Source organism: Carcharhinus amblyrhynchos, chromosome 30 (genome assembly GCF_965287045.1).
Source record: "Carcharhinus amblyrhynchos chromosome 30, sCarAmb.v2.hapA, whole genome shotgun sequence".
Lineage (NCBI taxonomy): Eukaryota > Metazoa > Chordata > Chondrichthyes > Carcharhiniformes > Carcharhinidae > Carcharhinus > Carcharhinus amblyrhynchos.
The window spans coordinates 5051756-5077612 of record NC_137353.1 but is presented as its reverse complement, the minus strand read 5'-3'; the positions used below and the strand labels follow the sequence as shown (position 1 = coordinate 5077612).

At 47.9% G+C, this 25857-nt stretch overlaps 1 protein-coding gene across 8 annotated transcripts in view; it reads right to left on the bottom strand.

Annotated features, from left to right (window-relative positions):
* casz1 (castor zinc finger 1) overlaps nt 1-25857 on the bottom strand; it is a 399080-nt gene that overhangs the window by 44719 nt on the left and 328504 nt on the right. For 6 of the 8 annotated variants that reach the window (XM_080215435.1, XM_080215434.1, XM_080215439.1 and 3 more), the window contains 5 exons: nt 25445-25504; nt 19737-19827; nt 10309-10473; nt 5098-5270; nt 3353-4194 (listed from right to left, as the gene is read on the bottom strand). In XM_080215435.1, coding sequence (XP_080071561.1) covers nt 3353-4194; nt 5098-5270; nt 10309-10473; nt 19737-19827; nt 25445-25504 — 1331 coding nt within the window. The remainder of the gene's footprint in view (nt 1-3352; nt 4195-5097; nt 5271-10308; nt 10474-19736; nt 19828-25444; nt 25505-25857) is intronic. The other 2 variants (XM_080215438.1, XM_080215441.1) reach the window with 1 other exon arrangement.

The following is a 25857-nucleotide window of genomic DNA, read 5'->3' as shown; positions in this document are numbered from 1 at the left end:
TACGGGGATAGGGGCTGGGTGGGATTGTTGTCGGTGCAGACTCGATGGGCCAAAAGGCCTCCTTCCGCACTGTAGGGATTCTATGATCTTACTGAATAGTGGAGCAGGCCTGAGGGGCCAAGTGGCCTTACTCTGACTCCTAATGGATATATTTGTATCTTCCCTTTGAGTAAATCTGAGGTCCCGTACCAACCGACTCAAGAGCAGCTTCTTCCCTGCTGCCATCAGACTTTTGAATGAACCTACCTCGCATTAAGTTGATCTTTCTCTGCACCCTAGCTATGACTGTAACACTACATTCTGCACTCTCTCCTTTCCTTCTCTGTGAACGGTATGCTTTGTCTGTATAACGCGCAAGAAACAATACTTTTCATTGCATACTAATACGTGACACTGAGAAATCAACTCAAAAATTTAAGTGTAACCCGTACACTTCAATGAATAATCTGAGCACAACAATAAAAAATGTTATCCGGGACGTTGTTTACAAGCTTTTATTCAGAGACAGCCACATTGTAAACACGGCGCTGCCCAATAAAACCCACCTCTTCAGCCTGCCGGGACTGGGAGTCTGAATTATAAGGAGAGACTGGATAGGATGGGGCTTTTTTCCCCTGGAGCATTGGAGGATGAGGGGTGACCTTACTGAGGTTTATAAAATCATGAGGGGCATAGCCTTATGGAAGGTGGAAAGGTCTTTTAGGGGAGCCCAAAACTAAAAACCTGAGGTTTAAGGTGAGAGGGAGAAGATTTAAAAGGGATCTGAGGGGCAACTTTTTCACAGTAAAAAGTCTGACAACACCAGGTTCCAGTCCAACCGATTTATTTGATAGTAAACTCACAAGCTTTCGGGGTTAGCCCCTTCGTCAGGTGAATGGAGAGTTCTGGCCTCGGACAGAGCATATAAAGCACAGACAGTTTACAGATTCCTGATTAGAATGCAAATCCTTACACCGAACCTGCTGTTCAAGTCTTAAAGTGGCCGACAATGTGAGTGGAAGGAGCCCTGACCGCAGGTTACAGAGATGTGTATTGTCTCCAGACAGTACAGTAAGTGAGGTTTTGCAAACCCAGGGGGGTTACAGATAGTGCGACATGAACCCAAGACCCAACTTTTTCACACAGAGGGCAGTGTGTGTATGGAGTGAGCTGCCAGAGGAGGTGGTAGAGGCAGGTACAATGACAACATTGTAAAGACTTTTGGACAGGTACATGGAAGGGAAAGGTTTAGAGGGATATGGGCCAAACACAGGCAAATGGGACTAGTTCAGTTTGGGAGATCTGGCTGGCGTGGACGAGTTGGGCCGAAGGGCCTGTTTCCGTGCTGGGGTATCTCTATGACTCTGTCAGCTCAAAATGCTTCCATTGGAATAGCGGGAATATCGCTGGCTGAGTTTTAGGTGGGTCACATAAATAGGAACATTTAACTGAAAGTGGTTATGTCCTGTTTCTCCCCCTTTAACAGAATTACTGAACTTTAAACAATTGCAGGATGGAGAAGTCAGCAGCTATTTGTTCAGGATCCCCAACCTTTCCTGGGAACTTGTTTTGTAAAATTCTCTGGGGCTTTTTTTTCTCCCCAGGATTAGGAGCTGGAGGAGGCTAATCGGGCCTTCCAGCCTGTTGCTCCATTCAGTCAGGTGATGGTGATGGGTTTTCTCTTTCTGAAAGTAGACCGGAGATAGAGAAATCTCCACGGTCTTTCATTCACACCTCGGTTTATCACACCCTCTGGGACCTGAACTGTTGATTAGATTTTGAAGTGTTTTCACATTTCAGTAAGATACAGACTTACTTTACAATTGGTAAGTCAGTGAAGAAAAGAAACCCAAGAATTGGGCTCAAAATGTAAAGACAAAGACACACATATTAACCTGAGCAGATATCGGAATGTTTAGTGGGGAAGAGTTGGGAGTTCACCAAAATTATCTTCCCCGTTGTGAATAAAATAATAAAGCTTTTATCTCCAAATGGAATTGAAAGGACAATACACCTACCTCCAGCGCTACATAATTAATAAACCCAACATTACAGGAGGGAGGATTGAGGTCTGATGATAGTTTTAAAGCAGTGGTCCCTACGGTCCAGGGGCCACAGGCGACCCACGAGATATTGGCTGATTGTTACCCACGCAATTCCGCTGATTTCTGCCTACGTCATTTATTTTCGTGTCAGCCTGATTCACACGTAAAGCAAGTGGAGTGAGGTGTGTGAAGTGGGGTGGCACGGTGGCACAGCAGTTAGCGCTGCTGCCTCACAGCGCCAGGGACTGGCTTGGGCCACTGTCTGTGCAGAGTCTGCACATTCTCCCCGTGTCTGCCTGGGTTTCCTCCAGGCGCTCCGGTTTCCTCCCATGGACGTGCTGGTTAGATGCATTGGCCATGCTAAATTCTCCCTCAGTGTGCCTGAACAGGAATGTGGCAACGAGGGGATTTTCTTAGTAACTTCATTGCAGTGTTAATGTAAGGCTACTTGTGACACTAATAAATAAACTTTAATTTACTTCTGCTGATTGCTCACAACATTGAGTGTGAGAGCCACTCCCTCTGTGTCCAAACTGTCAATATTTCTTTTGTTTTTACCGCTGATGAGAGTTCTATTAATATATAAATGATTCAGCATTTTCTAAAACTCATTACGAAATATTTGGCGTGTATTTAATCTTATTCACAAGGTCATGGTTAGTGACCAAGCCCAATTTTAATTTTGCAGCCCACTGAGAGAGAGGGAATCTCATGCTGCCCACTCACTAGCCTAGGTCGCCCATCACTGTATTAAAGGATATTTATGTTCAATTTCATATCCAGCTCCCAGAACTCTCCTTTTAATCTCTCTCTCGAATGTTAAGACACCAATTAAGCTTAGCTTCCAGGAGAAGATTTGATTTGATTTATTATTGTGGCATGTATTGGGATACAGTGAAAAGTATTGTTTCTTGTGTGCTGTACAAACAACGCATACCGTTCATAGAGAAGGAAAGGAGAGGGTGCAGAATATTACAGTCATATCTAGGATATAGATCAACTTAATGCATTGTTGGAGAGTTGAAAAGAGTTAGAATGAAGCTTTAGAAGCACAGAATGGGAGTAAAAGATAGAATAGAAGGCATGCTGGGTACAGCTTGCAAGGAAATGCCTTGCTCCAGCGCTATCTTGGAAGGTATGTGGTCTGAATCAATGCTGACCTGAAAGATATTGGGCTTATCCCCCCTGGGAAGGAGTAAGGAAGAGGAGAGAGAGCTCTCATCTGCTGGTAAGTACTGAGCACTGTTAATGTTGAAGATGACCAGTTGCTCACCCCCTGTGATGATGAGAGCTAAACAGCAAGGTTATTAACTCTGCCGGAGACTTACCTAAATCCGCTGGGTTGGATGGTTTGAGGGCAGCAGCGGCGAGGCGTGCCATCATCGGGGAGATGAGTCCCTTGCTGGCTGTGATCTTCTCCATGATGGAGGACGCAGCCGGGGACAGAGGCGTGGAGCTGCCGGACCCTGAGACGACTTGAGAAGGTGATTCCGCCGACAAGGCCGAGACGTTGGAGGAGATGGTGGATATCAGGCCGGCTGCCGTGACGGGAAGGGCCACGGAGACCCTGTTGGGGATGATGGGGAAGAAGGGGCCTGTCCCAGAGAGGCTGGCGTTGGAGAGCGCCAAGGCAACCGGGATGGAGCTGGCCAGCGCCGGAGGGAGGATCGTCGACATCTTGGTTGCCGGGACGACGCTACTGGTTGGCTTAACAGCCTGACTGGAGGAGATCTCGGTGGTGGGAGTTGGAAGAAGCATCGGCACGGACGATTGCTGACTAGTCGGAGAGGCGCTCAGACTGGAGTTCTTGCTGCTGATTGCCGAGTAGTCAATAAGATCGTCATTGCTGGAGTCATCTTGCTCGTTCTCTTTCCGGCCCAGCAGCTGTGAGGTTAGGCCGAGGCCGCCCGCGTTTCGGATGTGGCGACGCTCGTGTTTACGTTTGTGTGAGGTCATCTGGCTGGTGGAGGTGAAAGTGAAGCCACAGCCCACACGGATACAGTGGAAGTGGTTGGTGGCCTTACTGTAGACGCAGCCCTCATACTTGCACTCCTCGTATTTATAGAACTTCTTGAAGCCGTCCTTGGCGTAAGCGTCGTCCTTGATGTGGTAGCTCTTGTGCTTCTCGATGTCACACTTGTTCTTGAAGGTGAAAGTGCATCCGGGTCTCCTGGGAAAATGGAGAGATTCATGAGCAAACGGGGGGGGCGCCCAACATTTTAATTCATCTTCTAGCTCCCTCAGCTTAACCTACCCATCAGCAGGCAAAGGTAACCAGAGATTGTAATTGGTCAGAACATTGAATACAGGAGTTGGGACGTCTTGTTGAAGGTGTACAAGACATTGATAAGGCCACACTTGGAATACGGTGTGCGATTCTGGTCACCCTATTATAGAAAGGATATTATTACACTAGAAAGAGTGCGGAAAAGATTTACTAGGATGCTACCGGGACTTGATGGTTTGAGTTATAAGGAGAGGCTGGATAATCTGGGACCTTTTTCGCTGGAGCGTAGGAGTTTGAGGGGTGATCTTATAGAGGTCTATAAAATAATGAGGGGCACAGATCAGCTAGATCGTCAATATCTTTTCCCAAAGGTAGGGGAGTCTAAAACTAGAAGGTATAGGTTTAAGGTGAGAGGGGAGAGATAGAAAAGTGTCCAGAGGGGCAATTTTTTCACACAGAGGGTGATGAGTGTCTGGAACAAGCTGCCAGAGGTAGTAGTAGAGGTGGGTACAATTTTGTCTTTTAAAAAGCATTTAGACAGTTACATGGGTTAGATGGGTTTAGTGGGATATGGACCAATTGTGGGCAATTGGGATTAGCTTAGGGGTTTAAAGAAAAGGGCAGCATGGACAAGTTGGGCTGAAGGGCCTGTTTCCATGCTGTAAACCTCTATGATTCAATGGCTCTGAGCCCCACTCTGGAAGAGTGAGTAAGCGTTTCCCAGTTACCAATTCTATTTACAGACTGGGATATTGATCTTGTGTAGATACTGAGGACATCCTGATAGCAATGTCTTGCCTGAATGTCAATGCAGCGAGGAACGGGCTCACGGTGTGACGTGGTTACCTGCAGTGGAAGTGTGTGGTTTTCTGTCCATAGAACTGACAGCCGAGGGTCCCACAATCCTCAGTGGCACGGAATCGCTGAAATCCGTCATTGATGAGTTGGGCGTTCTTCTTGTGGAAGTTTTCATGGGTCATTACATCGGAGGTACTGGTGTAAACCTTCGTGCAGCCCACCTGGAGGGGGGAGAGAAACAAGGGAGACTGTTGAGAGAACTGCCAGGGCACTGGGGAGGAGGTTCACAAAGAGAGGTTCAGGGAGGGAATGGGCATGGCTGCCAAAGGTGGAGTGGCAGCGGGGGCGGAGGGGAGACTGCACAAGTGACAGAGTCAGAGGGATGGAAAACTGGAGATGGGGGAGAGAGGGAGGGGGGAGAGAGGGAGGGGGGAGAGAGGGAGGGGGGAGAGAGGGAGGGGGGAGAGAGGGAGGGGGGAGAGAGGGATGGTGGAGAGAGGGAGGGGGGAGAGAGGGATGGTGGGGGGGGGAGAGAGGGATGGCGGAGAGAGGGAGGGGGGAGAGAGGGAGGGGGGACAGAGGGATGGGGAGAGAGGGATAGTGGAGAGAGGGATGGTGGAGAGAGGGATAGTGGAGAGAGGGATGGTGGAGAGTGGGATGGGGGAGAAAGAGGGATGGGGAGAGAGAGGGATGGGAGAGAGAGGGATGGGGAGAGAGGGATGGGGGAGAGAGAGGGACGGGGGAGAGATGGATGGGGAGAGAGGGATGGGAGAGAGAAGGATGGGGGAGAGAGGGATGCGGGAGGGAGGGATGGGGGAGAGATGGGGGAGAGAGAGGGATGGGGGAGAGAGGGACGGAAGATGACACTGGCAGAGACGTGGTTAATAAAAACGAGGCTCTGACGATATTGCCAGGGGCAGTGACTGATGTACAGACGACTGAGCCCAGTATTTTCCTGCTAGGTCTCACCTGAACTTTCACAACCAATGTAACATTTTACCATCTAAATATTCTTGTGCCAATAAAATTAGTAAGAATCTCGGGCCTGGCTTATCCCTTAAATGGTAAACTCCCTGGATCTGGATTTTCTTTGAAGATATGTAGGGATGAGCACTTGATGTAAACAGCCCAAAGTTGTGTTATCTCACCAGAAACAGAGTTACATTCAGTTTCTAAGAGAAAGAGATAAAAGACTCATTAAAGTATTAAATCAAAACTACAGCACTCAGAATGTTTCCGTCTGAGTTTCTCACTAATATTCTCATTGCTGACTCTGTATTGTTGAATTAGGAACTTCATAGAATCCCTATAGTACAGAAGAAGGCCATTTGGCCCATCAAATCTGCATTGACAACAATCCCATCCAGTCCATATCTCCATAACCCCACGTATTTCCCCTGCTAATTCCCCTGACATTAAGGGGCAATTTAGCAAATCAACCAAACCTGCACATCTTTGGACTGTGAGAGGAAACCGGAGCACCCGGAGGAAACCCACACAGACACTGGGAGAACGTGCAAACTCCACATAGGCAGTGACCCGAGCCGGGAATCAAACCCGGGTCCCTGAGACAGCAGTGCTAACCACTGGGCCACTGTGTGTGTCTAAATTCAGCCAGAGGACCAGTTCTATCATTGCTCTGTCAGGGTTGTCTGGGATATGCACAGTGATCTACTTGCTCTCTTCATGTCTATCAGGTGATTTACTTGCCCTCTCTGTGTCCCTCAGTGATCTACTTGCTCCCTCTGTATCTCTAGTGATCTACTTGCTCTCCTCATGTCTCTCAGTGATCTACTTGCTCTGCGTATGTGTGTCTCTCAGTAATCTACTTGCTCTCTCTGTGTCTCTATGATCTCCCTGCTCTGTTGTCTTAGTGATCTACTTGCTCTCTCTCTGTCTCTCAGTGATCTACTTGCTCTCTCTATGTCTCAGTGCTTCTGCTCACTGAAGCCTGGGGCCTACTGTTGCCTCCATTTTTGTCCCTTTCTTCCCTGAATTGTTGACCACATAAAAATCTAAAGCTTGTAGTGAAGAGGATCCAGACAGGATCACCGACAGATGGAGATGTTTGCAGCAAGGAGAACCTTCCATTTAAACCCAACCATGGGACGGGACGGGGGGCAACTTGAATTTCAAAACATTGATGTTATTCCTCAGGGTCAGTGTCCTAGGCCCAACCATCTCCAACCGCTTCATCAGTTCCTTCCATCATAATTTCAGAGTTGGGGATGTTCGCTGATGATTGCACAATGTTCAACATCATTCACAACTCCTCAGATACTGAAGCAATCCATGTCCAAATACAGCAAGATGTGGACAATATCCAGGCTGAGGCTGACAAGTGGCAAATAACATTCACACCACACAATGCCCATCTCCAACCAGAGAGAACCTAAACATATCCCCTTAACATCACCATCCCTGAGTCCCCCATGATCAATATCCTGGGGCTTTCCATTGACCAGAAATACAACAGGACCCAGCCATATAAATACTGATTACCAGAGCAGGTCAGAGACTAGGAATCCTCACCTCCTGACTCCCCAAAGTCTGTCCACCATACACCAGGCACAAGTCAGGAGTGTGATGGAATATTCTCCCTTTCCTGGATGGGTGCAGCTCCAACAACACCCAAGAAGCTCAATGTCATCCCGGACAAAGCAGCCCGTTAATTGCTACCCCTTCCACAAACATCCGCTCCCTCCACCACCGACACACAGGGGCAGACATGTGAACCATCTACGAGATGCACTGCAGCAACTCATCAAGATTCCTTGGAACAGTTCCTTCCAAACCGCTTACCATTACCATCTGAGAACACCATCGCCTGGAAGTTTCCCTCACCATCCAGATTTGGGAAATGTACCAACCTTTCCTTCAGTGTCGCTGAGTCAAAATCCTGGAACTCCCTCCCTACCAGCACTGTGGGTGTACCTACGCCTCAGGGACTGCAGCGATTCAAGAAGGCGGCTCACCAGCACCTTCTCAGGGGCACTGAGGGATGGGTAATAAAGGTGGTCTAGCCAGCAACACCCACATCCCATCAATTAATGAAAATAGGCCATTCCAGATCCCGACTGACTGCAAGAATTTCTTTTCCCTGATCTTGTCATCGCTTCTTTACCCAATCACCTTCGTGCCCTCTGCTTCTCGATCCTCCCACCAATGGGAATGGCTTCTTCCTCTCGTCTCTGTCCAGACCCCTCTTGCACCTTCCCCAAGGAAACACGCCAGCCTCTCCAGTTGGTGGACATTAGTGACGTTCCTCATTCCGGGAGCCGATCTCCCGAATCCTTTCCCCACTCGTGTCACTGTCCTCACATCCTTTGTAAAGTGTGTTGCCCAGAACTGAACACAAAGCCTGAGGCTGAACCGGCAGCAGGTTCAACACAACCTCCTCATTTTTGAACATTATCGATATAGTCGCTTCGAGATGTGAGGTTGGAGGGAGCACTGCCACCTCACAGTACCAGGGACCCAGGTTCGATTCCCGGCTTGGGTCACTGTTGGTGTGGAGTTTGCACATTCTCCCCGTGTCTGTGTGGGTTTCCTCCGGGTGCTCCGGTTTCCTCCTACAGGCCAAAGGTGTGTGGGTTAAGTGGATTGGCTGTGCTAAATTAGTGTCGGGGGATTGGCTAGGGTAAATGCATGGGGATAGGGCCTGGGTGGGATTGTGGTTGGTGTAGACTCGATGGGCCGAATGGCCTCCTGTAGGATTCTATAAAGAAGGCCCAGTGTTGTGTTTACAGGGACGCAGGAGGGAAAATGTTCAACATTACAGACAGTGGAAAGCGTGGTGTAAAAATATCCTTTTTTTTAAATGTTTCTATTGGAGTTTAATAATTCTCAGTCCCCACATTCGAAATGATGTCAGTCTCTCACTCCAAATCCTCACTCTTTGCACTTGAATTTATCACTGCCGCTGATAAAGATCAGGAGGATTTACTTTGGGCCAAAGTCTCCCCCTCTGAACGTATTATTTTAACTGAGCTAAAATTAGCCTCAAATAATATCACAAACGAGCAGGAATGGTTCCTCAATGACAATTTGCTGCTGGAAGCAGGAAGAATGCTTCCTGCGCCAGATTGGTTTCAGGGAGCTCTGCAGAGTTCATCGAGGATATCGCACGCTGGGAATGGAGCGAGTGCGGATGTGTCGCGGGTGTGAAAGACTGAAAAACTCACGAGAGAGGCAGCCTGGCTGGAATTATCGCAGGCTGTGGCGTGAGTGAGATTTCAGCTTGCTTCTCAAAATTAAAAATCCGATTTGTTGGAAGCTTTGTTCCCCTTTCGCTTGAACGGAAGGAGCTATCGCTCGAGCCGCCCGACCCTCCTGAACATTCGGTCTGTCGAACTCGGCTGGGCCAGACCTGCGTTTGCGAGGGAAACTTCCGGAGCTTTCACTGGCTCCACATTCCTGGCAGCTGCTGCCAGCATTGTTGTCTGTGTTTTCGCTATCAATAGCCTTGCGCCCCGAGCTTCCCCCTCCTTATCGCAGGGCTAACATCTCAGGGTTCAATACTCGGTGACCTGTTCCTTTTTATTCACTCGTGGGGCGTGGGCATCGCTGGCTGGGCCACCATTTATCCCTAGTTGCCCTTGGAGGGCAGGTGAGAGTCAACCACATGTAGGCCGGACTGGGTAAGGGCAGCAGATTTGCTTCCAAAGGAACAAAGAATAGTAGAGCACAGGAACAGGCCCTTCGGCCCACCAAGCCTACGCTGATCACGTTGTCCTATCTAGACCAATCACCTGTATCCCTCTATTCCCTGTCTGTTCATGTGTCTATCTTGGTAAGTCTTAAATATGGCTAACGTATCTGCCTCAACTATCTCACTTGGCAGTGCAATCCAGGCCCCCACCACCCTCTATGTAAAAATACTCCCCCCGCACATCTCCATTTCCCCCCCTTTGCCTTGAACTTGCGCCCCCTTGTAATTGCCATTTCTCCCCTGGGAAAAAGCTTCCAACTGTTCACTTATCTACGCTCCTCATAATTTTATAAACCCTACAGGGCTTAAGTGAACCAGACAGGTTTTTCCGACAGTGGCCATCAGTAGATTCTTAATTCCAGATAGTTTTTATTGAATTCAAATTCCACCCTGTGGCGGGATTTGAACCCGGGTCCCTAGGACATTAACTGGGTTTCTGGATTAATGGTCTAGTGATAATATCACCAGGACATCGCCTCCCCGTATTGCCTGATATTCGTAGTATCATTCCGGTTTTTAACAGGGCAGTGTGAGGGTGTGGGGGTTACCTGCATACAGTGGTAGTGAGTGCTCTTCCCATTGAGGTGACAGCCATGGTAGTAAACACTGCAGTCATCCAAAGGACTGAACCGCATGAAGCCGTGTTGCAGAGAGTTATCCCTTTTCTTGTGCATGTTGTAGTGTCGGATCACATCCTGTTTACTCGTAAACCTCTGTCAAGAAAAAACAAAAGAATAAGGAATCATGATCGTAGATTCCTGTTTCTTAGGAGTGGCTTTAGTCCTGTTGGGGATGGGGGGGGCGATGAGATATACAGCAGCCAAGATCTAATGGATTTGATTTGATTTGAATTATTATTGTCACATGTATAAGAACATAAGAACATAAGAAATAGGAGCAGGAGTAGGCCATCTAGCCCTTCGAGCCTGCCCCGCCATTCAATAAGATCATGGCTGATCTGTCGTGGCTCAGTTCCACATTCCCGCCCTCTCCCCATAACCCTTAATCCCCTCTCTTATCAAAAACCCATCAACCCGCGTCTTAAAAATATATAGCGAGGCAGCCTCCACCACTTCAACGGGCAGAGAATTCCAGAGATTCACCACCCTTTGAGTGAAGAAGTTCTTCCTCAGCTCCGTTCTAAACCGCCCCCCCCCCCTTTATCTTGAGGCTGTGCCCCCTAGTCCTACTGTCCTTTCTGAGCGGGAAGACTCTCTCCACCTCTATCCTATCCATCCCATTCATCATCTTATATGTCTCAATGAGATCTCCCCTCATTCTTCTAAACTCTAACGAGTACAAGCCTAGTTTATTCAGCCTCTCCTCATAGCTCAATCCCCTCAACTCCGGTATCAGCCTAGTAAACCTCCTCTGCACTCCCTCCAAGGCCAAAATATCCTTGCGTAAGTACGGCGCCCAAAACTGCACACAATACTCCAGCTGCGGCCTCACCAATGCCCTATACAGCTGCAGCAAGACCTCCCTACTTTTATATTCAATCCCCCTCGCTATGAAGGCCAGCATCCCATTCGCCTTCCTGACCACCTGCTGCACCTGCAAGCTGGGTTTTTGTGACTCATGCACAAGGACCCCGAGGTCCCTCTGCACCGTCGCCTGCTGCAGTTTGTATTAACATACAGTGAAAAGTATTGTTTCTTGCATGTATACAGACAAAACATACTATTCATAGAGAAGGAAACGAGAGAATGCAGAATGTGGTGTTACAGTCATAGCGAGGGTGTAGAGAAAGATCAACTTAATGCGAGGTAGGTCCATTTAAAAGCCTGACAGCAGCAGGGAAGAAGCTGTTCTTGAGTCGATTGTACGTGACTTCAGACTTTTGTATCTTTTTCCCAAAGGAAGAAGGTGGAAGAGAGAATGTCCGGGGTGCGTGGGATCCTTAATTATGCTGGCTGCTTTTCCCCGAGGCAGCGGGAAGTGTAGACAGAGTTAACATGTCGAGGGGCTGAATGATCTCCCAGTGATTCCCCAGACCCGCAATCCTCCAGCATACCCAGGCCATCCCAGGCTGCAGGCAGGTCAAGCTGACATACGGTGCCATGTAGTTGCCACCTGAGCATTGTTGGCAACATCCAATGATGGCACTGATTATCATCCATCTGTTAAAACTGTAACTGACAAACATGGAATCATGGAAACTGGAGCAGGAGGAGGCCATTTGGCCCTTCGAGCCTGCCCCACCATTCATTTTAATCATGGCTGATCATCAAATTCAATATCCTGACCTCGTCTTTCCCCCTGGTCACCACACTCTGGCGCCTGTTCGGGGACACTGAGGGAAAATTCAGCACGATCAATGCACCTAACCTGTACATCCTTCCAACTATAGGTGGAAACCGGGGCATCTGGAAGAAACCCACGCAGACATGGGGAGAACAGGCAGACTCTGCACAGACCCAAGCCGGGAACTGAACCCGGGTCCCTGGCACTGGAGGCAGCAGTGCGAACCGCTGTAATCAATTCTGACGTTATTGGGGATTTAACCTCTGATGCTCAGGGATCTGCAATGCACAAGATACCAAGAATTGTTAACCCCAACTGTGTCCCAGTCTGCATTTTCTTTTTATTCATTCATGGGATGTGGCTTTCACTGGCGACGGCAGAAGTTATTCGACAATCCCTAATCGCCCTTGAGAAGGTGGTGATGAACTGGCTTCCTGAATCGCTGCAGTCTGTGTGGTGTAGGTACACCCACAGTGCTGTTAGGGAGGGAGTCAAAGGATTTTGACCTAACAACAATAAAGGAACGGACAATATACTTCCAATCCAGGATGGGGAGTGGGTTGGAGGGGAACTACTTATTTTGTTAACGTTTATAATTTCTAGTTTAACATTCAAAAACATCCTTCACTTCCTAAAAAAGCATTCAAAAATATTCAGAAAGATTTTTTCTGGTTGTATTTTGGTATGGTATGACCAAGACTGCAAGAAATGACAAAGGATCATGAACATAGCCCAGTCCGTCACGCAAACCAGCCTCCCATCCATTGACTCTGTCTACACTTCCTGCTGCCTCGGAAAAGCAGCCAGCATCATTAAGAACCTCACACACCCCAAACATTCTCTCTTCCACCTTCTTCCATCAGGAAAAAGATGCAAAAGTCTGAGGTCGCATACCAACCCACTCAAGAACAGCTTCTACCCTGCTGCCATCAGGCTTTTGAATGGACTTACTTTGCATTAAGTTGATCTTTCTCTACACCCTAGCTATGACTGTAACACTACATTCTGCACTCTGTCCTTTCCTTCTCTATGAACGGTATGCTTTGTCTGTATAGTGGGCAAGAAACAATACTTTTCACTGCGCACTAACACATGTGACAATAATAAATCAAATCAAAAAAAATCGACTTGCATGCCTGGGTCTGGCTGGGGCCACAGAAACGATGGGTGGGGGATCCTATTTCAGGTGTTAACGCTAAGAGAAAATCGCAGATAAATTACAGACATCCAGGAGCACAATGAGCCGCAATCTGAAACATGGAGTGCCTCAGCAGAAAGACTGAACTCCCTTTATAGTCCCTTTTTATACCACAGGTAGGGGATAGAGATGTCTATAATCCAGCTATTAGATAACACTTTACAGTTGTCAAAGTGTATCCCTCATGTCATAATAGTTTGCTTGTAAAAGCTTAACTGCTTCTAATGTTTTCATAATTTAAAGTCCATTCCAGCCTTTAAGTCTCAGTTGTGGCTTTTCCTTTTGCTGACTGACTTGATTTTACTTTGCGAAAGTGTGTTCTTTAAGCCCCACTTTCCGGATAATGAGCTCTCCTGCCCGCGTTCCGTTCCTCCGAGGACAATCAGGCTGAACGCAGGCTCCAAGGCCTCTGGTAAAGCTACTCGGAGGCTGGAAGGAGCATCAAGGCCCTCCTCAGCTGGAGATCTGCCTTCTATCATCCCTCTCGCCCTGGGGAGGACCAGGTTACACATGGAAGGAGGAATCAGAGTGAATCATTTCTCTGTTGAATCCCAAACAAACACATTGATTTCAGATGGAGGGGCAAGTGAAAATATTAACAAAAAAAACATTTCATTAAATAAGGGGGTGGTCTTGAGCTATTCCATCATTGTTCAACTGTTGGTAAACCTGCAGAGGAAGGTTTAATACTTTTGACTAGTTTACATTGATCCAGTCTCACCCTTGGGACAAGCTGAATACATGAGTTGGAACAATGGGATTGGAGGTTTATTCCAATCTGTTATGTCTTCATTATCCAGAAGTGGTTTCCGAAGAGTTTCCTGTTGTTTATCCCAATCTCTCAACTCCACTGACATCACAATGGCCGCCTAACTCTTCATTCACATTGGGCTGGCACGGTGGCACAGTGGTTAGCACGGCTGCCTCACAGCACCAGGGACCCCGGTTCAATTCCCAGCTCGGGTCACTGTCTGTGCGGAGTCTGCATATTCTCCCCGTATCTGCGTGGGTTTGCTCCGGGTGCTCTAAATTCTTCCCTCAGTCCGAAAGATGTGCTGGTGCCGTGCTAAATTCTGCCCCAGTGTACCTGAACAGGCGCTGGAGTGTGGGGACTAGGGGGATTTTCACAGTAACTTCATTGCAGTGTTAGTGTAAGCCTACTCGTGACACTAGTAAATAAACTTAAGCTTAGACATTATGTGGAAATGCGGGTGTATAACTCTGAATATCTGTCAAAATTCACCACAGGAGTCAAGGCAGTCTACCCAACAACACACACACACACATAGGGACACGCACACATACATGCACCCACCTGAACACACCCACTGACACACACATGCGTCCTAACACACACACACGCCCCCACACATGCACTCAGACACATACATCTCCAGATGCACACACGCACACCCCCAGACATGCAATCACACACCCATCCCCAGACACACACACCCACCCCTAGACAGACAGACAGACACACACACACACAAATACACAGACAACCACCCCTAGACTCACACACACAGACACCCAGTGCTGTCGCTGTTAATTTGGGTTTGCAAAGCTGCAGGATTCTTACACAAGAAAAATAAATCCAAATTGTAATGAATGGTACAAGAACGGAGTGCAGACTAAAATCACAGGAGTAAATCTGGTGAAGGGAATGTTGGAACGTTTGTGTGAAGTTGCTTTGCTGCCAGTTTAACAAAACCATTAATCTATTTATCGGAGATTATGTGAGGTTGTGGATCAGAAAGGGGACTCAGTCTGAAAGGCTTTGCTGCCAATTTGAACCCTTTACTGTCAGGGCATTTTGACACAGTCCTGGTTGTCCATTGTCCACCCCCACCTTGCCCCTGGTTTGACACAGTCTCTCTCTCTCTCTCTCGGTTATCTACTCCTCCCCCCACCCCCTGGTTTGAAACAGTCTCGGTTATCCATTGCCCCCTCCCCTCTTCCCGGATCGAGACCAAGGACATATTCTGGATTAGATATTTCTCCCTAGTTTGACCTTTGCAGCCCCGCTTCTTCTCCTGAATCATTGGCTCTTGCCCGAGGGAACCTCGACATTCTGTACTAACATCAGGTTAACACTGAGCAGCCTTTAACCCAGGAGCCGGAGAACTGACTTCAACTAACTCAACACAGGCCAGGAATTGTAGCTGAATATGTATCAGTCCAACCATCATAAATAACAGTGGGTGAAGATCAAAGTAACAGACACCCAGTCTTACACTCCCAGCCGGACTGAATTCAGAGCTGTATTTAATCTCGGTCGACTGCAGCACATTCTTGGTGAATTGCTGCATTACCGGCAACATTTAATTTGGAATAAAACCAGAGAACGCTGGATAAACCCAGCAGGTCTGGCAGCATCTACAGAGAGAGAAACAGAGCTGGTGTTTCGAGTCCATGTGACCCTCCTTCGGAGTGGATTTACCTGGGGTTTGGTCTCGACTTATCACAAGAATAAAAGCAGATTTCAGAATATGATGGAAGGTAGCAGAATGTGAGCATCGGAAGAGATAAGACAGAAGATGCCACAGAGAGTGAGTGAGTGAGAGAGAGAGAGAGAATGGATGCTAGAGGATAGAGAGAGAGAGAACAGATGATAGAGGGATAGAGAGAGAAAGAGAATGGATGATAGAGGATAGAGAGAGAGAGAGAGAAAATGGATGATAGAGGATAGAGAGAGAGAACAGATGACAGAGGGATAGAGAGAGAGAGAGAGAACGGATGAGAGAGGATAGAGAGAGAGAGAAAATGGATGATAGACGGATAAAGAGAGAGAGAGAATGGACGGTAGAGGGATAGAGAGAGAGAGAGAATGGATGATACAGGGATAGAGAGAGAGAGAGAATGGATGATACAGGGATAGAGAGAGAGAGAGAATGGATGATACAGGGATAGAGAGAGAGAGAGAATGGATGATAGAGGGATAGAGACAGAGAAAATGAATGGGAGAGAGCTTAAAAGACAGAACGAGAGACAGAAACAGAGCATGAGAGAGAGAACGAGAGAACCAGTATGAGAGAACAAGAGAGAGAGAAACAAGAGTATGAGGGAAAATGAGAGTATCAGAGAACGAGAGATGACTAGAGAAAATAAGGGATGGAGAGGGATAGAAAGGTAACAAGAGAAAGGAAATGATAGAGACAGGGCTGCAGGGAGAGAGAGATTTTGAACATCCCCAATAATTTTGTCACTGTATTCAGATTTCTCTCAGCTCCAGTCAATATTTGATTTGATTTTTTGAATTCAGTCTGCAAGGCAAAGCTTCAGTAAAATGGCAACAGATGGTGAGACTGACACTGGCAGCAGTAAACAAGGATCAGAGCCAGCTGGCACTAACACAAGGATAGTGAATGGAAAGAGAAAGCCCCCATGTGATAGAAATCACAGTGCTCTCATCAACAATAAATAAAAGCTGCAAGATATTACAGGAGGTAAATCTGCTTTGCACTTTTTTTAAAGAAATTGATTAATTTATTTTGTTCCTGCAAATGTTCGACACAGGCGTGGAGAAACGAGTTAAATGGAATTGTAAATACAGAGAAATCCAGCCCCTCAGGCCGCAGCTCAGACCCACCTGTTAGAACGATGTGAGTGGGCCAAATACTCAGACCACTGCGGTTCCCCCTAACCGGACTCCCCGGCAACCTCCAACTCGAACGCAACGGCAAGCGCTGAGCATTCGGAAAGGGAGAGGGAGAGAGCTGGGATCCACAGAATCACTACAGTTCAGAAGGAGACCATTCGGCCCATTGAGTCTGCATCGATTCTGCAAAAGCTCTCCTCTCTGCACTATCCCCATAACCACGTGCATTTACCATGCCCAGTCCCCTGTATCTACACATCTTGGGACACTAAGGGTGACCAAAGATGTGCGGCTTGGGTTGATTGGCCATGCTAAATTGCCCTTAGTGTCCTAGGGATTAGCAGGGTAGGTGTATTAGATTGTGGGGACAGGGCCTAGGTTGTCAGTGTACACATGATGGGCTGAATAACCTCCTTCTGTACTGTAGGGTTCCCATGATTTCTATGATTTTTGGAGGAAACTGAAGCACCCGGAGGAAATCCACGCAGACACGGGGAGAACATGCAGACTCCATACAGACAGTGACCAAGGCCGGTGTTGAACCGGGTCCCTGGCGCTATGAGGCAGCAGTGCTAGCCACTGTGCCACCGTGCTGCCCTGGCAAGGGTGAGGAAGGGGCAAATCAGCAGTGCCCAGACACAACTCTCACCGCTTGATCTCCGAGAAACACTCACAGGAGTTGCAGAACAGGAAGAGTTGTAGAATCCCTAATGGATCATTTTGCCCTTGGGTAATTGTGGATCAGCCATCCCGTTTTTTTCTCCTTGGATTTTCCCTCTTTTCCACTAACTGTCAAAGTTGAAGCATTCCCAACAGGATCCTGCTCCTAACTGTTCCCAAGGTCAGGCCGATCTGGACTGAGTAAACCTCAGGAAGCCAGGGTGGGACAGCTGCGGATTTCTTGAAGAAGTTGCTGTGAGTTTGGAACAGGCAGCACTGCTTTTGCCACATGTCAAGATTTACCCCCCCCCCCGGGAGTCTTTGGGTGTCTGCCCCTGGTGCCCAGAGCAATGCCCCAATATTACGGTAATCACCACTAACACCGAAAACTTCCAGTAGCAGAGACGCTCGTTTAGAATCCCAGTCCCAAGCCAGATTCCCAATCCGGGTTAGGCAGGAGGAGGAATTAAAGGAGGACTGGGAAGGTGGGGGGGGGGTTCTCCCTCAGTGGGGCTCAACTCTCCAAGAAGCAGACTTGGGGAGTTGGAACAGGAACCCTTCATCCCAGGCATCCTTTAATCCCTCTCGTTCTCTCTCTCATACTCGGTTTCTCTCTCTCGTTCTCTCTCACGTACTCGGTTTCTCTCTCTCGTACTCGGTTTCTCTCTCTCGTTCTCTCTCTCATACTCGGTTTCTCTCTCTCGTTCTCTCTCACGTACTCTGTTTCTCTCTCTCGTTCTCTCTCTCGTACTCTGTTTCTCTCTCTCGTTCTCTGTTTCTCTCTCTCGTTCTCTCTCTCGTACTCTGTTTCTCTCTCTCGTTCTCTCTCTCATACTCTGTTTCTCTCTCTCGTTCTCTCGTACCCTGTTTCTCTCTCTCGTTCTCTCTCTCATACTCTGTTTCTCTCTCTCGTTCTCTCTCTCATACTCTGTTTCTCTCTCTCGTTCTCTCGTACTCTGTTTCTCTCTCTCGTTCTCTCTCTCATACTCTGTTTCTCTCTCTCGTTCTCTCTCTCGTACCCTGTTTCTCTCTCTCGTTCTCTCTCACATACTCTGTTTCTCTCTCTCGTTCTCTCGTACCCTGTTTCTCTCTCTCGTTCTCTCTCTCATACTCTGTTTCTCTCTCTCGTTCTCTCTCTCATACTCTGTTTCTCTCTCTCGTTCTCTCTCACGTACTCTGTTTCTCTCTCTCGTTCTCTCTCTCGTACTCTGTTTCTCTCTCTCGTTCTCTCTCTCGTACTCTGTTTCTCTCTCTCGTTCTCTCTCTCGTACTCTGTTTCTCTCTCTCGTTCTCTCTCTCGTACTCTGTTTCTCTCTCTCGTTCTCTCTCTCGTACTCTGTTTCTCTCTCTCGTTCTCTCGTACCCTGTTTCTCTCTCTCGTTCTCTCTCTCATACTCTGTTTCTCTCTCTCGTTCTCTCTCTCATACTCTGTTTCTCTCTCTCGTTCTCAGATTGTTAACGTCCTGGGTACTTTGCTGTTGGTGGGGTGTCTAATTCGGTCACTTCTCTTCCAGGAATGTCCATCGAACAGGCTCTGCTCCTCCCTCTGGCGGGTTTTCCAGCTGCTCAGTTCACCTTGTTCAAATCTTTTACATTTCTAATCTTTCCCAGTCTAGGGAAAAGATCACTGACCTGAAACGCTAACTCTCGTTTCTCTCCCGAGAGGCTGGCGGACCTGCTGAATATTTCCAGCGTTTTCTGTTTTTGTTCACTCACTCAGTCACACTTCATTCTTCGCTGCTTTAGCATAGGGTCGCAGAATCGAAGGACACGGCGGGATTTCTCTGGGGGTCCACGCTGGTGGGATTCTCCAGTCCCGCCGACAGCACATCCCTGCCTGCGGGTTTCCTGCCGGAATGGGGATTCCCCATTGACAGCGGCGGGACTGGAAAATCCCGCAGCGAACAAACAATGTGCCACCTCCCGCTGGCAGGAAACACTGGGAGGCCAGAGAATCTCATAGGATCTGTAGAATGATACAGTGCCGCAGGAGGCCATTCAGCCCATTGGGTTTGCACTGACCACAATCCCACCCAGGCACCAGTCTCGTAACCCCACATAATCTCTCTGACATTAAGGGCCAGTTTAGTACGGCCAACCCGCCTAACCTGCACATCGTTGGAGAGTGGGAGGAAACCGGAGCACCCGGAGGAAATCTGCACAGACATGGGGGAGGGCATGAGAACTCTGCATGGGCAGTACCCCGAGGCCTTGTTTTGGGATGGTAAAAAGCAGAGGTAAATTGTTCCGTTGTGTGCGCGCTGGCGCTGTACCTGATAGTTACACTCCGGATCCAGACAGTGATAGTGCTCCCGGTACTGATAGGCGCAGTGAATGTGGCCACATTGCTGACTTCCAGAAAACCTACAAAGGAAGGAGATACCAGTGAGATATCCAGCTCCAGATACCCCCCTCACCCCCAACCACAGCTCGTTTCTTAATGCGGTCTAACTGTGATTTCAACTGGTCTCTGTGACGCCCTGAATGAACACACATTCGAGCTATGATAGCGGGTTAATAGCGGATGTTACACTGGATCTCAGTCTCACACTCGGATCGACATGACCTGCTCTTATTACACTGTGAGAGGCTGTGTACAGGGCGGTGACGAGGCATGGATAGACATCGAGCCGTACCCTCGCACTCTTCACCAAACCCACACAGCTTGGAGCTGCTGTTTGTTGCGCTTCACTTTAGCCCCCACCCACCCCACCCCCACCCCCCACTGACAAATCTAGAACCACAGGGGGTCGGGAGTGGGGGTGGGGAGGGTCACAGTCTCTGGAGACGGGGCAGGCCACTCAGGACTGGGATGAGGAGGAATTTCCTCACTCAGAGAGCATGAATCTTTAGAATTTTCCAGAGGGTTGTTGGGGCTCAGTCGCTGAGGACGGAATGGATAGATTTGTGGATATTGAAGGAATGAAGGGATTGAAAGGGAACGTGGGGTTGATATAGAAGATTGACCACGATCGCGGAATCTCACAGTGCAGAAGAGGCCCTTCGGCCCATCGAGTCTGCACCGCCACGTGAGAAACACCTAACCTACCTACCTAATCCCAGTCACCAGCACTTGGCCCATGGCCTTGAGTGTTATGGCGTGCCAAGTGCTCATCCAGGTACTTTTTAAAGGATGTGAGGCATCCCACCCCCACTACCCTCCCAGGCAGCGCATTCCAGACCCTCACCATTGTCTGGGTAAAAACCTCCTGCCCCTCAACTTGAACATATGTCCCCTCGTGACTGACCCTTACCCACCCTGTCCATGCCCCTCATAATCCTGCACACCTCAGTCAGGTTGCCCCTCTGTCCTCTCTGCTCCATTGAAAAGAACCCAAGTCTTATTGAAGACCAAAGGCATATCGAATGGTGGAGTAGATTGAAGTCACATGATCTTTCTCCTGTTTCCACTTCTGGTGGTGGTTGGTGTTGGGGGATGAGGTCATTGGCCCGTGCTAAATTTCTTATCCTTTCAGGGGAAGCTATTAGTATTAAACAGTATGTAGCAATTAGGACCCAGCCCCTTTCAGACTCCCATCATTCAAAACACCATGGGGTCTGTGTGTGTGTGTGTAGTGGGGGGAATGGGATTTCTTGTTTGTGTGCTTGGAACATTATAAATGTAGCCAAAAGATTCTCCAGAAGAATTGTTAAAAGCATTTGCAAAGAACATATTGGCAATTTTGCTGGAATATTGAAATAGTTCCTGGTATATTTACTATGTTGGGGAGATGGTGGTGTAGCAGTAATGTCCCTGGGCTAGTAACCAGAGGCCCTGGCTAATGCTCTGGGGAAATGGGTTCAAATCCCAGCACTGCGACTGGTGGCGATTTGAGTCAGTTATTAAATCTGGAATATAAAACGTTCTCAGTAACAGTGATCAACTACCGTCAAAAATCCATTTTATCCTTTAGGGAAGGAAATCTGCCGTCCTTACCCGGTCTGGCCTACATGTGACTCCAGAGCCACAGCAATGTGGTTGACTCTTTACTCCCCGAGTCACTCAGTTTAAGGGCAATTAGGGATGGGCAACAAATGCCAGCCTTGCCAGCGATGCCCATGAAAGAATAAAAATTAACACTGACACAACAGCCTCTGTTAACAGGTGATTATAGAGAAATCACTGTGCTCCCTACATCAATGTTTTACAAAGTGTGTGTGAGAGTTTGTTTCAGGCTATCTCATTGCAAGAGCAAAATGGATCTGATACAAAGTTAAGTGTTTCTCCTAATTCTTCCTCTTCTGAGAAAGGGTTTTCTTGCTCTCGAGGGAGCGCACTGAAGGTTTACCAGGCTGATCCCGGGGATGGCGGGACTGATGTATGAGGAGAGATTGACTTAGGATTGTTTTTGCTGGAGTTCAGACAAATAAGAGGGGATCTCATAAAGACTCATAAAATTCTAACAGGGCGAGACAGAGTAGATGCTGAGAAGATGTTCCTGATCGTGGGGGTGTCCAGAACCAGGGGTCCCAGTCTGAGCATTCAGAGTAGACCATTGGACAGAGATTAGGGGACATTTCTCCACCCAAAAAGTGGTGAGGCTGTGGAATTTATTACACAGGAAGTAGTTGATACCAAAACATTGAATGTATTCAAGAGATGGCTGGATATTGGAGTGAATGGCATCAAAGGTCAAGGGGAGAAAGCAGGATGAGGCTATTGAGTTGGACAATCAGCCAAGACTGTGATGAACGCTGGAGCAGGCTCAAAGGGCCAAATGGCCTCCTCCTGCTCCTATCTTCTATGTTTCTATGAATGCCCCAGGTGAAAACTGGGGCAGGATTTTCTGACCACGTTCTCCCCAAGACTAGAAAATCCTGCCCAAGGTCAACAGACTTTTGCATGATCCGTATCCCACCCGCTACGATTCCCGTGGTGGACAGAACGGGAGAATTCCGTCCTCATCTGAGCTCTGGGTATCTCTCCAGCCACAGGCAGGAGTGGTATCACACTGGGTACAATGCTGACTGGATTCCATTGGAATCGAGAAGAGGCAAAGCTGATACAGACAAAGAACTGTCAGAGCCAATGGGGGCTCCTAACTCTATATTGTACAATGTGAATTTGGACAAAGTGTGGCTCATGGTTACCACTGGGATTCCTAATTCATTTAGCTTCCATCTGTCTCCAGTAGGACCTCACAATTGTTACTTGTCATGTCAGGCGTCTCTCCTTTACTTGGTCTCCCAGTGCCCAGTGAAGTCAGTAACTCAGGGATTAGGCATTGAGCCCTTGCTATGAGGCCAGTTCTCTCACTGTGAGTCACTCACTGAGTGTGTACTAGAGTGATGTTGAACAACATAACCAAACAAAGCTGGGAGATGGGATAGCCACGTGAATGATTAAAAATGCAGAATAGTGAATGACGTACTCCCGCCATTTCCTAACTCCTGTCACAATCCGGAAGCAGGAATCTAAATGGGATTTGTCATCATCTTTTGGCCAGCAGGCTCGGTCCAGGGTCAGAAACATGGGAAAGGTTCTCTAGATTGATGCAATCTTCATGGCTGGTCCTCTAACCAAACATTTCCAAATCTCACTGTGTAAATGTGCCAGACACAGGATTGAAAAGCAACAGCTGTGTCAAACAATCATCTATCTCAGCATGTACCTGACATCCTTCAAACATAAGAACACAAGAACTAGGGGTAGGAGTAGGCCATCTGGCCTCTCGAGTCTGCTCCGCCATTCAATAAGATCATGGCTGATCTTTTCATGGACTCAGCTCCACTTACCTGCCTGCTCACCATAACCCTTAATTCCTTTATTGGTCAAAAATTTATCTATCCTTGCCTTAAAATCATTCAATGAGGGAGCCTCAACTGCTTCACTGGGCAGGGAATTCCACAGAAACACAATCCTTTGGGTGAAGAAATTCCTCCTCAACTCAGTCCTAAATCTGCTCCCCCTTATTTTGAGGCCATGCCTCCTAGTTCTAGTTTCACCCGCCAGTGGAAACAACTTCCCTGCTTCTATCTTATCCATTCCCTTCATAATCTTATATCTTTCTATAAGATCTCCCCTCATTCTTCTGAATTTCAACGAGTGTAGTCCCAGTCTACTCAGTCCCTCCTCATAAACCAACTCTCTCAACTCCAAAATCAACCTCGTGAATCTCCTCTGCACCCTCTCCAGTGCCAGGATATCATTTCTCAAGTAAGGAGACCAAAACTGTACACAGTACTCCAGCTGCAACATAACCTCCTTGTATTTAAACTCGCAATGAAGGACAACATTCCATTTGCATTTGAGAGGCAGATTGGATTTTCCATTAACAAATGGGTGAAATTTTCCTATCCCACCACCACGGGAATCGTTGCGGGCGGGGCATTGACCATGGAAATGTCCATTGACCTAGGGTGGGGCTTTCAGGTCTTGGGACCAACACAGTCGGAAAGCCCTGACCCACGAGTTCACTTCAGCTGATTCACAGAATCCCATTTGGTCTAACCAGTCTGCACTGGCTCCCTCCCCCATCCTATCCCTGTAACCCCACACACTCCCCATGGCTAATCCCCCTAACCTACGCATCTTGGGACACTAAGGGGCAATCTACCAAACCCACATCTTTCAGACTGTAGGAGGAAACTGGAGCAACCGGAGGAAACCCATGCAGACATGGGGAGAACATGCAAACTCCTGAGATTTGAGACTTTTTTCGAACATTTGTCTTTCCAAGGTGTATTAGACTGAGATTTTTTTTTCTCTTTTCCCCAATTGTTGGATTGTGATCTTGTTTTATAGAGTATTTTAAGGTGCAATGTTGAAGCTACAGGATTAAATTTTTAATCTTTATTTATAAGGATTCTTTACAGATTCACAACAAGCTGTTAGGTACAAAAACATGACAATATCCACCACTAACAAGTAGTGCATGACTGCGCTGTGGTTACTCCACACTCACTGAGAGTGAAAGCAGCTGAGGGCTGGTCGCAGATAGAAAGGATGGTGCCTGTAAACGTTCCATCAATCTATCCTGCTGTTATAAAGGCCAACACGCCTTGAGGCATTGGTAAGCAAACCAAAGACAGGGCTAATTATTTGAATAAGGTTTGATTTCCTGTTAAAGCCGCCATTTTAGCTTTAAAATCAACGTTTGAATTTTAGGGGTGAGGTGGTGGACATTCCTCATCGGAACTCGCTAACATTTATTTCCACTTGTTAATGACTCTGTCGTTTTCCATTCAGTTTATGGGATGTGGGTGTCGCAGGCTAGGCCCAGGATTTATTGCCCACCCCTAATTGCCCCCTGAGAAGGTGGTGGTGAGCTGCCTTCTTGAGCCGCTGCAGTGCCTGAGGTGTAGGTACACCCACTGTGCAGTTAGGGAGGGAATTCCAGGATTTTGACCCAGCGACACTGAAGGAATGACCGCTATATTTCCAAATGGACAGCTCCTTTTCCTTCCATTTCCAATTGCTCTTACGATTAACAAACGGAAAAGTTCACCCACATGGGATAAAGTTTTCCCATGCTGCCCGCCACGAGAGTTGTAGCGGGCGAGGGAAGAGGGGGGGCAAAGGGTGGGGGTGGGGGTAACACCACTCAGATGTTTGTTGACCTCACGGGAAATTTTCCAGTCTCAGGGCGAGGACAGCTGGAGAATCCTGTCCCTGATTGTTCTCCAGGGTTTGCGCAGTGAATCAAATAAAGGACTCTTCCTGCTTAAGGAAAGGGTGATGGGAACCAAAGGGATTGGTCCGTCGGTTGGTAGTGAGAGATTAAGGATGCGGGAGGTGTCAGTGATCAGTTGGATGCACATCTTTCTAATGGTCTCACTCCGGACTCTGCAGAGGCCCTGTTTCGACACAGCTACCTGTCGGAGTGACAGAAACCTGGCTGAGTCTTTGAGCCGAGACAGCAGGGTGGGGGGATTGGAGGTTAAATGATGACGGTGACACTATCCCAGCGGTAACACCAGCCCCCCACAACCCCACCCACCGCCTCCACAGGTCACTTCCAAAAAATAAAAATCAACCAACCAGCAATCTCTGAGTAGATGATGGGGTGATTTGGGGTGGAGGCCTTCAGTAGGTAGGTTACTGCAATCATAAAATATAAATAACTTTTAAAACATCAAGAGCTCAGGAAGGGACAGTTTCAAAGAGAAAACAAGAACTAGGGGTGAGTGTGTGGTGTGGGGAAGGTTGGGGGGGGGTGAGGGGGGGATGTTCGGTCCTCCGTTTACTCTTAATGTTCCCGATTAGTTTACAAAAGCAGCAAGGCGCAGGAAAGGATGGTCAGAGGGGGAGTTAATGCAGAGATCTAGACAGGATACAACACCGGGGACACTCTTATTAACTTAAAATCTCTACAGTGCAGAAGGAACAGGGGAGAGGAATTAATAGCTCGGGGAATCCTGGGGGTTCTTTTTTTATATAGAATCCCTAAAGTG